Source organism: Bipolaris maydis (genome assembly GCF_028858645.1).
Source record: "Bipolaris maydis strain C4 unplaced genomic scaffold PSV08scaffold_19, whole genome shotgun sequence".
Lineage (NCBI taxonomy): Eukaryota > Fungi > Ascomycota > Dothideomycetes > Pleosporales > Pleosporaceae > Bipolaris > Bipolaris maydis.
In genome coordinates, this window is record NW_027093875.1 from 50,891 (window position 1) to 63,657 (window position 12,767).

Sequence of the window (12,767 nt, forward strand, 5' to 3'; positions counted from 1 at the left end):
AGAGAAAAGGCAGAAGATGGGCGAAGAGCTATGGTTCTGCTAGTGGGGAAATTTCATTAGTACTACCAGGGTCCATGGGCGCCAAGTCTCACTCACTGCGGAATTGTTGCACGCCCGCTAATAATACCAGTCGACGTACGCCCTTTGGGAGCAGCGACAATACGCCGCTCCAATTGACTCACCCCCGCCGTCACCATGCCGCGCAAGAAGCCGAGGTTCCATTCACTCAAGAAGCTCGTATGCATCCCGTTGCCTGCAGTCAATAGGGCGTTCCGGTCGCTAACCCACTGCAGAATGTTCGCCAGAATTGGTCGCGCTGGTCTCTATACGCCCTTTCTCAGCTCAAGGCACCCAATGTTACGACACGCACATATTTCCAGCAAAAATGGACGGCAAAGGCGTCGACACGAGCGTACCACGGCGAGCATATACGAGAGAAGAAATGGAAGCACATGTTCAAGCGAAATCTCCCCGCCGTAGTGCCCATGGACCACCAATATCTCGCTCGCCACGATGGCTCTGAGCAGGCGGCGGGACGAGGCATGGGCGCTGATGTCAATGACAAAACGAAGACTCCCCCGATGACGCCATACATGCAAATGGCCTACTATCCGCTGGAGCGGCGACTAGATACTGCCATTTTCAGGGCTCTATTCGCAAGCAGTGTGCGGCAAGCCAGGCAATTTGTCGTCCATGGCCTGGTCAAGGTCAATGGCAAGAAGGTGCGTCTGACAGTGTCTGAATGACCAAGCACCCCACCCGGGCTGACTTCAATCTCCAGATGGTATACCCAGGCTACGCACTCAACCCAGGTGACATGTTCCAAGTCGAGCCCTCATCCGTCATGTTTGCAACCGGAGCGCCCAAGACCCGCTCATCGACCGCCCGCCGCGTGACCAAAGAGAAAGCCGCCGCCCGCGCCCAAGAACGTGAGCAGAGCGGCGGTCAAGCCCCCAAGCAATCAAACGACACCGACCTGGTCATCTCGCAATCTTCGCGCGAAGAACCCACACCCACGGAACTCAAAAAGCAGCTGCAAGACCTGATGGAGCAAGTCGACGGCGTCCTCGCCGAAGACGTCAAAGCAAAAGACAAGCAAAAATTCCGTGCCCTCCGCTCAAGTATACGAAAAGCCATTAGCCTATGGCGCTCCGCAAACCCAGAAACAATCTCAACTCTAGACGCCCAATTCGACTTCCTCAAGACGCAAATTGCTGAACGCAACGCGGCCATGTCTTCGATGTCGTCATCCAAGGACTCCGCATCGGCCGCAGAACCCCTCATCTCTGAGGAAGACCAAGCGCGTCTGCGATCTGCATTTGAGAAACTGAGGCTGGAAACTGAACATACTTCAGCGTGGAATAAGCGAGATGCCCAGGCACCGTATGCGACACCCTGGCGGCCAAGGGATTATATGAGCGCTTTTGCATTTATCCCCCGCTACCTTGAAGTCAATCAAAACATTTGCGCAGCTGTGTACCTGAGGCATCCTGTCGCGAGACCTGGACTGGCAGAGGTCCCGACACCGTTCCATATCGAGACAGGCCAGTTGGCATTCAACTGGTACCTGCGCAATCGCTAAAGCAAATCATGGATTGTGAGAGGGCGTCTGTATAACTGTAGATAAATCCGCTACCAGCGGTGTCAATTGCATTGTATAACATTGTCTTGAACAACAACAAGAATATTTGACTATATATATGACGGGCCTGTTGTATATATGCAACAGAGATCTTCCCTCGTTGAAATGTGCACCCAAACAAAAAAAAAATGCGGCTCGGCAGTACGCTCGAAAAGAGGGAAAAAAAGGTTGCTGCAGTCCTCTGACAGAAACAACAAAACTCCAACGCTATAATACACGAGGGCAGTAGTAATATTAGTGGATAGCGTCCTCGGACTATCCCTTGAGGCTGTCATGGGAGAATATCCTCTCCTCCTGGTTGCTAGGCCTTGGAAGTGACAGTGTCAAGTGTGCCTTTCGGCGCCATATCTGCAAAGCAGAATATGATTTCAAGGATCAGGATCCATGCAGAATCCCTTTGTGCTGGCTGCTCGAATTGCAAGGTATGCAGCTCTAATTGTATGTAGACAACAGAGTGTATGGATATGAAGCGTCAAGACCGGGATGTAGGAACTAGGATGAATAGCTAAAGACGCGTTGAGGGTGCCATTGCGGGCCCCAAACCGCAAAGTCTTCAGTCATCGTCTGACTCTTCCTCATCCTCATCAAGAGTATAGATGCTCACAGGGTACCTAAGAGTCTCTGCACTAGGCCTAGGACTCACGTCGACAACACTACTCTCGGGTGTCCAGTGGGAGCTCACTTCGGATGTTGTGGATGCGGCGGCATACTGATGAAAGCCATTAGCGACAACGTCAGACATGTCTCGGTCAGAATCATAGCCAGGTGGCTCCGTGGGCGTGTCTGAACGATAACTTGGCAGACTCTCGGTCCGCGACAGTGGTCGCGAAGGTATCTCAGGAAGCGATGTGGGGGGATATGTAGATGCTGTTGATAGTGGGGAGAAGGGCGCGTGAGTTTGTTCCCGTTGGTAAGTGAAAGGAGGGTGATTGACACTTCTGCCTTCTTCGGCGTCTCTCACAAGATCATTGACAACATCATGTGCTGCCCTCAATTGTCTGATCTCTTCTTGCATCGCATCTTCAAGCACGTTTTCCTGCTCGGAGATGAGGGCCCTTTTCTCCTCATAGTCAGCAATGCGCTCACTATCCCTCCGTGCCCAGTTACCGCGCCACCACTTGCTCCATGCATGTTGGCGCGCTGCTCGGCGATAGGCACGAGCATTGATGCGTTCTTCCCGGGCAGCAGCACGCTCAGTACGTGTTCGAAGGCTGCTACACCTGTGGCGGATTGCGGTGAAAAGACAGCCGCAACAAAGGATGCCAAAGGTGATCTCAATGGCCAAAACGAAGGATGATTCTTTGGTAGGTCTTGGTGGAAGTTCAACCTAGCACGTGTCAATTTGGATCTTGGACGAAGACAAGGAAATGATCAACATACTGCTTCCACTTTGTATGGTTGAGGGGTCGGTGTGCTGACCCTCACACTATCATCGGAAACCTGTGCCACTTGTGCGACATGACCATGTGCCTGGGGGAAGATATGCTCTGGACGGCCCATGGTTATTGGCTTTTGGCCAGGATTGTAGCGGATATATGCTACTCTCCACGCGTCGATGGCCTTGTGGGCAACAGTCTTGAAGATGCAAGAAAGGCCGTCACAGTTACTCAATTCTTGTGAGACGTCCTGCGCTTCTTTTCTCAACCGCGAATGAATAAGCTTCTTCTGTTGGGCGATGAGTGATTGGAGTACTTCAAGTTCACTTTCAAGCGCTTTTAGTTTGCGAATCTCGTCTTCTAGGGACTGAGCTCCAGTAGCGGGAGGTGAGCCCTCGACGTTGTCAGAAACGATAAGACGCAAGGCCTGGGGCGGTTCGCGCCAAGATTCAGCAACGTCTGTATTGCTGGCAGAAGGGTCTGGTGCAGACTCGAGCCTGAGCAGCAACGGGGGTGAGGTGTGCTGCTTGAAGGAAATGGTAAAACCAGAGGGAGCGTCAAGGGGTTTGCCGTCAATGGCCTTGATGTTAACTGTCAGGACTTGCGCAGCTTCTGTTTCTCTGTGGCCGTGGAGACAGGCCGTCTTCCATTCGAGGTCCAAGTTGCGCTGCAAAAAGCGTTCATTCTGTGTGAGGTGGGTGAGAGCCTGGTAGGAGCCCGAGCCGGAGGCAAAGTCTCCGGACCACTCCTGGGGAAGATGTACTCCGTTCAGGGTAACGTTGGAAGAGCCGCAGGCGTCATCTTGGGCATGGCTGGTGAAGCTCAGGATCTGGGGCGCGGGTCAGCAGGTGGGACGGTGGTGTCTAGTTGCCTGAAGTGGACCTTACTAGAGACTCGTCATTCTGGTCCGTGTGAGCCGGGCCAAGACAGCCAATGCATGGGACGCTGAAGGTTGCTTGCGCGTAATTGTACTGCACGTCTGCAAGTGGTAACACCTGGTCAGCAGCTGCCTAGACATGGCAAAAGGCGGATGGCTATGGCTGTCGTAGTATAAGAGAGGGGCATACCGAGATGCAGAAGGTCCTCTGCTCGAGCAGCTCGACCGTGGGAGTGGTGGGGCAGGACGACGGCGAGCACAGGAGCCGCCCACGCACACGCTGTAAGCACCTTTGACCTGAACCAAGGCATCACGATCGGACGGCCGAGACAACCACGGCCAGAGAAGGGGGCAGGAGAACTAAAGAGCGAGGCCCGGACGATGGGACAGTGTGTCCAGAGAATCAGGCACCAGTCGCTACCGTCAGCACTGGCGTGGCTTAGACGTCTGAGACGACTGCTTGCGATTCAGCCACGGCTTGAGGCGTCCAGCGCGTCACGTGCTTGTGGCTGTTCCGCCAAGCCCCCGACCCACGCTCGGGCCAGCATCATCGTGCAGTCAGTCGAGAGTCGTGATATTCGCCGCCTGCTCCCACTTTGACAACGCGTATACATCAATTGAATCGGCCAGCGCCATGGTATGTCCCTCCCAGAGTCGCGCTACCTTCTCCCGCAACTTGGCTGACTCGCATGCCAGCTTCCCTTGGGCCTTCTTACGGCCGCGACCGGCCACCCAATGCTCGTTGAGCTCAAGAGCGGCGAGACACTCAATGGGCTCCTGGTCAACTGCGACACCTGGATGAACCTTACCCTTCGCGAGGTTGTACAAACAAGCGCAGATGGCGACAAGTTCATGAGGCTACCAGAGATCTATGTCCGCGGCAGCACAGCATGTCTACACCCCCCCTTCGAAGCCAGCGCGAGACTAACGTGGGCCAAGATCAAATACCTACGAGTACCCGACGAGATTGTCGATATTGTAAAAGAACAACAGGCCAAGGACCAAGCGAACCGGGGCGGACGAGGAGGTGGCATGCACGGGCGAGGAGACCACCGCGGCGATCGTGGCGGGGGAGGTAGGGGGACGAGGGGCAGAGGACGCGGTCGTGGCAGAGGCGGTGGTGGCGGTGGTGGTGGTGGGGGTGCTTGAACGGTCTCATGTCCATCTGGTTGCTTTGCCCGATGGCACATGCCATGCATAGACCCACCGATCGGTCGACCCAGGGCGACGTTGATACGGTGATATTCGGGCACAACATTGCAGGACTTTGATGGCAGTCGTTGTCGACTACCTTGTCTTGCCGGGCGCATTCGCACTTGGTTACATCACGAGATACCCTGATTGTCAACTTCTACATGAGCACCGTCGTTGGCCTTGGAGAACCACACCTCACGCCTCGCTGCTCCTTTTTGTAGTTGTAGCAGTCTACCAACTAGCCTCGACACTTTGTCAGCCATGCGAGCTCCTACCGCCGCAGCAAACATTCACCATGTTCACTAATCGTGTGCTTCTTGTGTCTGATGAGATGGCTCGCGAAGCAACTCAAGCGTGTGTACAGTTCTGTGCCATCTTGGCGCGAAGCTTCATCTTACTCGGCCGTTCTACTATAGAGTATAATTGCGGTTTCAGGATTATTACTCTTATATACAATGCTTTGGGTTCAGCATGTGCTGGGCCGAAAGTAAAGAATACCCAAACGCCCACAACCCCTCAGTATCATAAAAAGACAAGTCGTTACACGATTGAGGGTATCAGGAGCCAAGTAAGGGTCTAGACTTGGCTTCAGAGAGTAAGTGTGTCCGTATCAAACCTTAGTACTACAGCTCAAGCCGGCATTATTCCCATTGCCAACAGATTGCTTAGCAGCATCTAAGCAAGTGACACGAGAACGCTGACTTGGTAAGCATGGCGAGGTTAGGAAAAAAATCGCTCCCTGCACCGTACCCGCTGACGTGGGGTAGGAAAAGGCATTCTGTGGCACGTAGACATGTCGCGCTAAGGGGAATGACTGGCAGCGGCAGACTTCCTGTCAATTTGGGGCGATCTGCCGGTACGTCTCGGGAGGAGCGCATACCCTACATAGACTAACCTGAGGCGCTTCTCGCCATGTGGGCCACATGTGCGTTACTTTCAGTGACAACGCATGCGATGATAAGTCTGTTGGGATTGTAGAGAGAGTTCAAACTGGTGTAAGCATTGTGCCCAATTATAAAAAGAGCAGTAATAATAACGATGCTAATATGCATGCACAGCTAATCGGCAGTTACCCCCAGAGCCCGTGCTTTCACATGAATCGCACTCGCTATACGGAAATCACAATCAACTCGGCTCCTTTGAATCAATGCCACAGGCACTAGTAGTAAGTACGATGTCTTCTTATTCAATACTCAGCTGTGGCATTTTAAATCTTTCCCGTTGTGGATAGCCATCCATGGAACGCATTGCGTCGACATGTCAAACCGTCTCTTATCGTCCGCCCCATGTCGAAGCGCTAGCCATCCAGCTGAAATAAAGGAAGGCTTTTCCACATAGACTAAACGCCAAATCTTGGCTGAACAGACCAGCGAATGGAGCTTCCACATCTCCACTGGCTCCTCAGTCCCCAAAACCAAGACTCGGTGGCGCTGCGGGGTACGTACGTGCGGGGGAGGCAACCGGACGAAGAGATTTACTATGTGAACGAGCGGAGAAGAAAGGCTTCAGTTCAGATTCCGACATTACTACCCGGTGACAGGCTTGGACGGGGTTCTTGGCAGCAGTTGACCTAGACTCCACGTCGGTCGTCGTTAGTTCTGGGGGGAATCCCGCGTATTGGCCAGGTGGGCCGATTAGCGTTACTGTCCACCTGAAAAGGGCTTAGCCTCCCCCAGCTACGGCTCTTGGCATCCACCCGGTCCAACAGGGGATGCGCAGACGGGACGGTGAGACTGGGCAGGGCCCCGGTCGTGCTGGAATCATCAAACTATAAAGCGCAATTGCGGCATTGCGACCTGCCATGGGCCGCGTCAGGTAAAGACTTTGACTCTCTCTTACTTTCTTCGACAAACCACTGCCTTCACCATGGCTCATGCTCAGGCCGACTATGTGCCTGAAAAGTACGAGGCTGGCCAGTACTCGCCCAGCCAGCAAGAAGACGTCAAGTCTGAACTTCCGCACCAAGTGGCTGCTCATGGCCATGCTACCACAGACGCGTAGGTGTCCAGTCGCTGTATCCAAGTTGTGCGTTTTGTTTTCTAATAAATCGTGTAGCTATGGAGAGCCTGTAATCCATTTTGACAAGAAGGCTGAAGCGCGGCTGAGACTCAAGATCGATCTGTACATCATTCCTACAGTCGCTCTCCTCTACCTCTTCTGCTTCATCGACCGAGCAAACATTGGAAATGCACGTCTAGCCGGCCTAGAAAAAGACCTCCATCTTAAGGGACACGACTACAACTCTGTCTTGTCCGTGTTCTACATCAGCTACATTATTTTTGAAATTCCGTCCAATATGGCTTGCAAGTGGATGGGTCCCGGGTGGTGTGCGTACTACCTCTGCAAATCAGCATTGGGCGCAAAGTACTAATAACTCCGATTGTAGTTATTCCCATCATCTCGCTATGCTTCGGCGCAGTCTCCATAGCAACGGGTTTTGTGCATACTAAAGCCCAAGTATCAGCCGTCCGATTTATTTTGGGGATGTTTGAAGCCGGAATGTGAGTACCTTTGGTGGCTCTGTTGAGATGCCAGCTTACTGGTTTTCTGTAGGTTGCCCGGTATCGCATACTACCTATCGCGATGGTACCGCCGCTCTGAACTTGCATTCAGGCTATCCCTTTACATCGTCATGGCTCCCCTTGCTGGCGCATTTGGCGGTCTTCTCGCGTCAGCCATCTTGACCCTAGATAAGTTTGGATCGCTGACACGATGGCGAATGATCTTCGTCATTGAAGGAATTGTTACCTGTGGACTTTCAATCATTGCCTTTTTCACGCTTACGGACCGACCCGAAACTGCGCGCTGGTTGACACCGGAAGAGAAGGAATTGGCGATTGCTCGTGTCAAGTCTGAGCGTTTGGGCCAAAAAGAGGTGCTCGACAAGGTGGATAAGAAGAAGTTTATGCGCGGAATCTTCAATCCTGTGGTGTTGACCACGGCCTTCATCTTCTTACTGGACAATATCACAGTGCAGGGCCTGGCTTTCTTTGCGCCCACCATTGTCCGCACAATCTATCCAAAGAGTTCAGTTGTCTCGCAGCAGCTTCACACGGTCCCACCGTACATTGTCGGGGCATTCTTCACGGTTCTCCTACCATTTCTCAGCGGGCGGTTCGACAGGCGCATGATCTTCTTCATCATAGGAGCGCCTTTCATGATGGTGGGCTATATCATGTTCTTGGCAAGCAAAGATGGCCAAGTACGCTACGGAGCTACCTTCTTGATCGCTTCAGGAGCATTTTCTTTTGGCGCGCTGTGCAATGCGCAGGCTTCGGCCAACGTTGTGTCTGACACGGCTAGGGCATCTGCCATTGGTGAGTTGCTCAAATCATGAACTAAATACAGAATCACTGCTAACATGTATTCTCAGGCACTGTGGTTATGCTTGGTAATATTGGCGGGTTGATTTCGACATGGAGTTTCCTGCCGACTGATGCGCCAAACTATCCCATTGGTAACGGGCTTAATCTAGCCACCAGCAGCGTGATTCTGATTTCAAGTATCGTGCTTCTATTCTGGATGAAGCAGAGCAACAATAAGCGGAAGAATGTGGACGCCGAAGCAGAATTGGCGGGCAAATCCCCAGAGGAAATTGAGGACCTAGATTGGAGACATCCATCTTTCCGATGGAAGGCTTAAGCGTGTCATGAATTTGGTCAGGGTATTTTGTGCGCAAGGTAGGACATGATCACTCGAATAAACTTGCGTAGTACAATTGCAATACGAAAAACAAAAGTAAACGTACACCCGTCGTGGCCGTGAAGTTGGTGCACAGTTGCTGACGACAGAACAAAGTCCGAGACTGATAGGCGTTCCCCGCACAGTGGAGAACCCCTGCAAGCCGCGTCGACCTCGGTTCGATCCTCACTCGTCATGCATGGCTGAGTTGCATGTCGGCATGAGAAAATAAGTTGATCGCCCTGTCCAGCTCCAATCTCTGTATTGTGTCTTTTTGAGTGCTGCTACTCAAACTATCTTCTTTCTTTTGCACATTCAATTCACAAGCTAGAGAACATGCCTTCTGCCATTGTGATTAAGCAGGTTCCAGGCAAGCCAGGACAGGTCTACTACCCGCTGGAAAAGATCACCGTGCCTGAGCCCACGCCCAAGGAAAATGAGGTAATGGCTCTCTGCCCGCACATTCGCCCACCACACCAGCTAACTGTCTTCAACCTCAGGCCGTCATAACCCTCACAGCAGCCGCCCTCAACCACCGCGACCTCTTTATCCGCCAACACCTCTACCCCGGCACCAGTTTTGGCGTACCTCTTCTCGCAGATGGCGTCGGCATCGTAACAAGCACAGGCTCTTCGGCGAAGGCAAAGCCATGGCTCAACAAGCGCGTCCTACTGAACCCCGGCACAGGCTGGAAGGACAGCCTCGAAGGGCCAGAGCACCCAAAGGGATATTCCATCATGGGCGGAACCAAGAGCAATCCCGTGGGTACACTCCAAGATGTGTGCGTGCTTGACGCAGGTGAGCTAGAAGAATGCCCCGAGCACCTGAGCGACGAAGAGGCTGCTGCGCTCCCCCTCACAGGGCTGACCGCATGGCGCGCATTCCACGTCAAGAGCGGCAATGCCGTTGCTGGCAGGAACATCTTGGTCACGGGCATTGGCGGCGGTGTCGCCCTCATGGCGCTGTCTTTTGCCGTCGCCCGTGGGTGCAATGTCTACGTCACCAGCGGGAACCAAGACAAGATCAACAAGGCTGTCAAGTTGGGCGCCAAGGGCGGTGTTATTTACAAGGAGAAAGATTGGGACAAGAAGCTGCAGGCTATACTTCCAAAGGACAGGCCATACCTTGATGCTATTGTCGATGGCGCTGGGGGCGATGTCATCAAAGTTGGAAGCAAACTTCTCAAGGTCCGTTACTTTCTGCCTTGCATATTCCCTTTTATTCTTTCCACAGACTGACGAGTTTATTTTTAGGCTGGCGGTGTCATTTCCGTCTACGGCATGACCGTCTCACCCAAGATGGATTTCCTCATGTCCGCCGTGCTGCGCAACATTGAAGTCCGTGGCTCCACCATGGGCTCGCGCAAAGAGTTTGCAGAAATGGTCCAATTTGTGCGCGACACAAAGATGAAGCCAGTTGTGAGTCGCAGTGTGCACGGATTGGATATTGAGAAGATCGACACGCTCTTTGATGATATGAAGAACGCAAGCCAGTTTGGAAAGTTGGTTGTTACTCTTGGGAACGGGAAAGCAAGTAAGTTGTGAGGGAGTATAGTAGAATCGAGAGATTGAATCCTTGTCCCTAGCTATACCGGTGTTGTCCAACAGGAGGGCTAGTAAGATGGTTTCATACTAAGCAGATCTATTTTAAGTTGTGGCTCTGGCTCTGTTTTCTTTTTGGAAGCCATGACAACAACCACCATCACATCCTCCGCACTCCCCCCATATATGTCAGAGTTCATTTGGAATAAATCCGCAATTCCCTCACTATGCACGGGAGATGTCACATGCACTTACCCGGCCATGTGGCGCGGAGCAATTGAAAATAACCCGGTAGGGGCCGTACATATGACATTTTGGTACAGCTAACTTGAGGCATGCTCAGACCACAATGATAGAGTCACATATCTCTGCACCGACTGCGACAAGGCCATGGCTTTTGCTGGTTTCATGGCGTGATGCAAAATAAGGTTGGACAGTGAACCGTGGGAAAAGTACATCTCGCAGGACGAACAGGATGCGACTCTCTGGGAAACAGCATGTGGCACTTTGGCATCTACATGCGAAACGGAAAAGAAGTGGATCAGCAAACACCCGTGTTTCTCCACACCCTTCCCGAGAAAGATGGATCCCCACACCTGCAGATACCACCCGACCTTGCCGATAGGCGGCTGTGGAACCATCTAATCCAAAAACAGCTGTCAAGCTGTCAGCCAAGCAAGTACTGTACTACAATACACACCCGCATCTACTTAGTCCACATACTAAACCTAAACCCACCAGGAAGCCCACCTACCAAAACCCAAGCCGATAATCCAAAGCCGGGTCCAACAGCCGACGCAGGAACAGCAGACAACTAACATGATGACGAAATCTCGGTTCAACCCACATCTCTCAACAGATGAAGCACGAGCAAAACGCGCAACGCACGTTTTCATGCCCCCAAAACAAGGGTAGCAACGGGGGGGGGACCCAAAGAACCGAGTCCAGCCCTCTCTCCTCGGAGCGCGTTGCACATACTCTCTTTCTCTCTCTTTTCAAAAATAACGTATTATCCACAGTTAACCACTTTTGTTTCAGGTCAAGTCTTTTTTCTTCGTCAGCCAGTAGGTAGCGCGCTTCGAGTCTTAGTTCATCCTTGCCCACACGGCTACACGCAGGATATCCCGTGATACATTGATACAAACGCGCTCTTGTGGGAATTTGGAGGGGTTTTTGCATGCGTGTTGTTATTGCCACTACCAAAGTGTGTATGAGCGTATGCAAAGTAAATCAGCCATGAAGTTCAACCTAGCAGCAAGCGTAAAGCACGTAACTCGAGTCCTCAACCCCGATCTCGAAATCCCAGACAGCAGCGGTAGTAAAAGTAGCAATGCTCCTTCGCATGGTGCTACACGACCCTCATCTTCTTCATCTCCCTCGCCACCCCCATCCTCCGCTTCCTCATCCCCACCAGCAGCAACAGCAGCAGCAGCAGCAGCAGCAGCGCCATCCGTCCCATCATCTCACAATGGAACCAAATACTCCTCCAGGCGCTCCTCCCTCTCCGTCCGCCGATTAAGCCGAAAATCTGCTTCAATACGCACACAACAAGCGCCGCCACTGCCACCACCATCAATATCAACCCTAGAAGCCAAAACCACACTCTCGACCGCCTTCCAAAAAGACTACTCCGCCAAAGCAACCCAAGATCCAACTCTACGATCATACCCTCCCCCTATATCTTCCACACGCCGCACCCGCGCCAGCACAACAACCGCTACACCAGGCCGTAGCACGTACCGTAGTAAGCTGGATCCCGCCGCCACCGCCGAACCAATAACAACAACTACGACTATCACCGCACCATACTTTGGACTCACAGGCCTATCCTCTTCTACATCTCCATGGACTCCAGGCGTGCCTCCAACAGCACCAGCGCAAGAAGGAACAGCAACATGTCTCTGCGGCGCAGTCCACCTTGCCTTTCCCACCACTTCACCGGGTCTCGTCGCGTCCTTTGTATGCTACTGCATCGACTGCAGAAAAGGAGGCGCTGAAGCCGGTGTTGTTGTTAAAGACGAGTATGTTTTCTCTCTCCCCCCCCCTTTTCCTTCATCCTCCAAAAAAAAAATTTTTAAAAAAAAAGCCCCGAAACACACACACAAGCTTGAAAGTGTTCTTTTTTTTGTTTTATCAAACTAATGCTTTGAAATTATTATTTTTAGCTTCCTAAAACATCTCCGTGGAACGTCAAATCTTTGTTCCTACTCACAACCTGTGTCGACCCCTTCAAGTCACGGCTCCACTACGTTCTTCTGTCAGGCTTGCGGTTCGAATATGTATAGGGTCGGTACTGCGTTTCCTGGTTGCGCGATTGTGCGGTTGGGCACGGTGGATGATGCACGGCTGGTCGAGGGCAGGTTGAGGCCGACGCGCGAGCTGTGTGTCAAGGAGCGGGCGAGTTGGGCGTGTGGGGTCAAAGGGGAGGATGTGAAGAGGAGGGTGGGGTTGTTTTC

General features: G+C 52.5%; 5 protein-coding genes across 5 annotated transcripts; 4 read left to right on the forward strand and 1 right to left on the reverse strand.

Moving 5' to 3' along the window:
* The first annotated feature begins 127 nt into the window (after nt 1–127).
* Nucleotides 128–1,637, forward strand: PSV08DRAFT_21960 (mitochondrial 37S ribosomal protein uS4m). Its single transcript, XM_014218345.2, has 3 exons — nt 128–237; nt 294–722; nt 782–1,637. Exons 1-3 carry the CDS (start codon nt 196–198, stop codon nt 1,580–1,582), a joined length of 1,272 nt encoding a protein of 423 aa, XP_014073820.1. The 5' UTR covers nt 128–195; the 3' UTR covers nt 1,583–1,637.
* A 419-nt stretch (nt 1,638–2,056) lies between these two features.
* Nucleotides 2,057–4,367, reverse strand: PSV08DRAFT_21951 (uncharacterized protein). The gene is made up of 4 exons (XM_014218320.2): nt 4,086–4,367; nt 3,906–3,997; nt 3,023–3,847; nt 2,057–2,969 (listed from the first exon to the last, which is right to left on the reverse strand). Exons 1-4 carry the CDS (start codon nt 4,204–4,206, stop codon nt 2,196–2,198), a joined length of 1,812 nt encoding a protein of 603 aa, XP_014073795.1. The 5' UTR covers nt 4,207–4,367; the 3' UTR covers nt 2,057–2,195.
* A 162-nt stretch (nt 4,368–4,529) lies between these two features.
* Nucleotides 4,530–5,044, forward strand: PSV08DRAFT_375282 (uncharacterized protein; the record flags this gene model as incomplete). The annotated part of the gene is made up of 3 exons (XM_014218321.1): nt 4,530–4,532; nt 4,592–4,783; nt 4,835–5,044. 3 exons carry the CDS (start codon nt 4,530–4,532, stop codon nt 5,042–5,044), a joined length of 405 nt encoding a protein of 134 aa, XP_014073796.1.
* Nucleotides 5,045–6,897: 1,853 nt separating this feature from the next.
* Nucleotides 6,898–10,433, forward strand: PSV08DRAFT_413182 (MFS transporter). Its single transcript, XM_014218346.2, has 9 exons — nt 6,898–7,086; nt 7,145–7,416; nt 7,476–7,590; nt 7,643–8,406; nt 8,463–8,641; nt 9,098–9,211; nt 9,271–9,957; nt 10,024–10,303; nt 10,356–10,433. Exons 1-9 carry the CDS (start codon nt 6,956–6,958, stop codon nt 10,403–10,405), a joined length of 2,592 nt encoding a protein of 863 aa, XP_014073821.2. The 5' UTR covers nt 6,898–6,955; the 3' UTR covers nt 10,406–10,433.
* A 1,114-nt stretch (nt 10,434–11,547) lies between these two features.
* PSV08DRAFT_383205 (uncharacterized protein) lies at nt 11,548–12,422 on the forward strand (the record flags this gene model as incomplete). The annotated part of the gene is made up of 2 exons (XM_066093416.1): nt 11,548–12,332; nt 12,398–12,422. The coding sequence occupies 2 exons, from the start codon at nt 11,548–11,550 to the stop codon at nt 12,420–12,422; spliced, it is 810 nt and encodes a 269-aa protein (XP_065947922.1).
* Between the last annotated feature and the right edge of the window lie 345 nt (nt 12,423–12,767).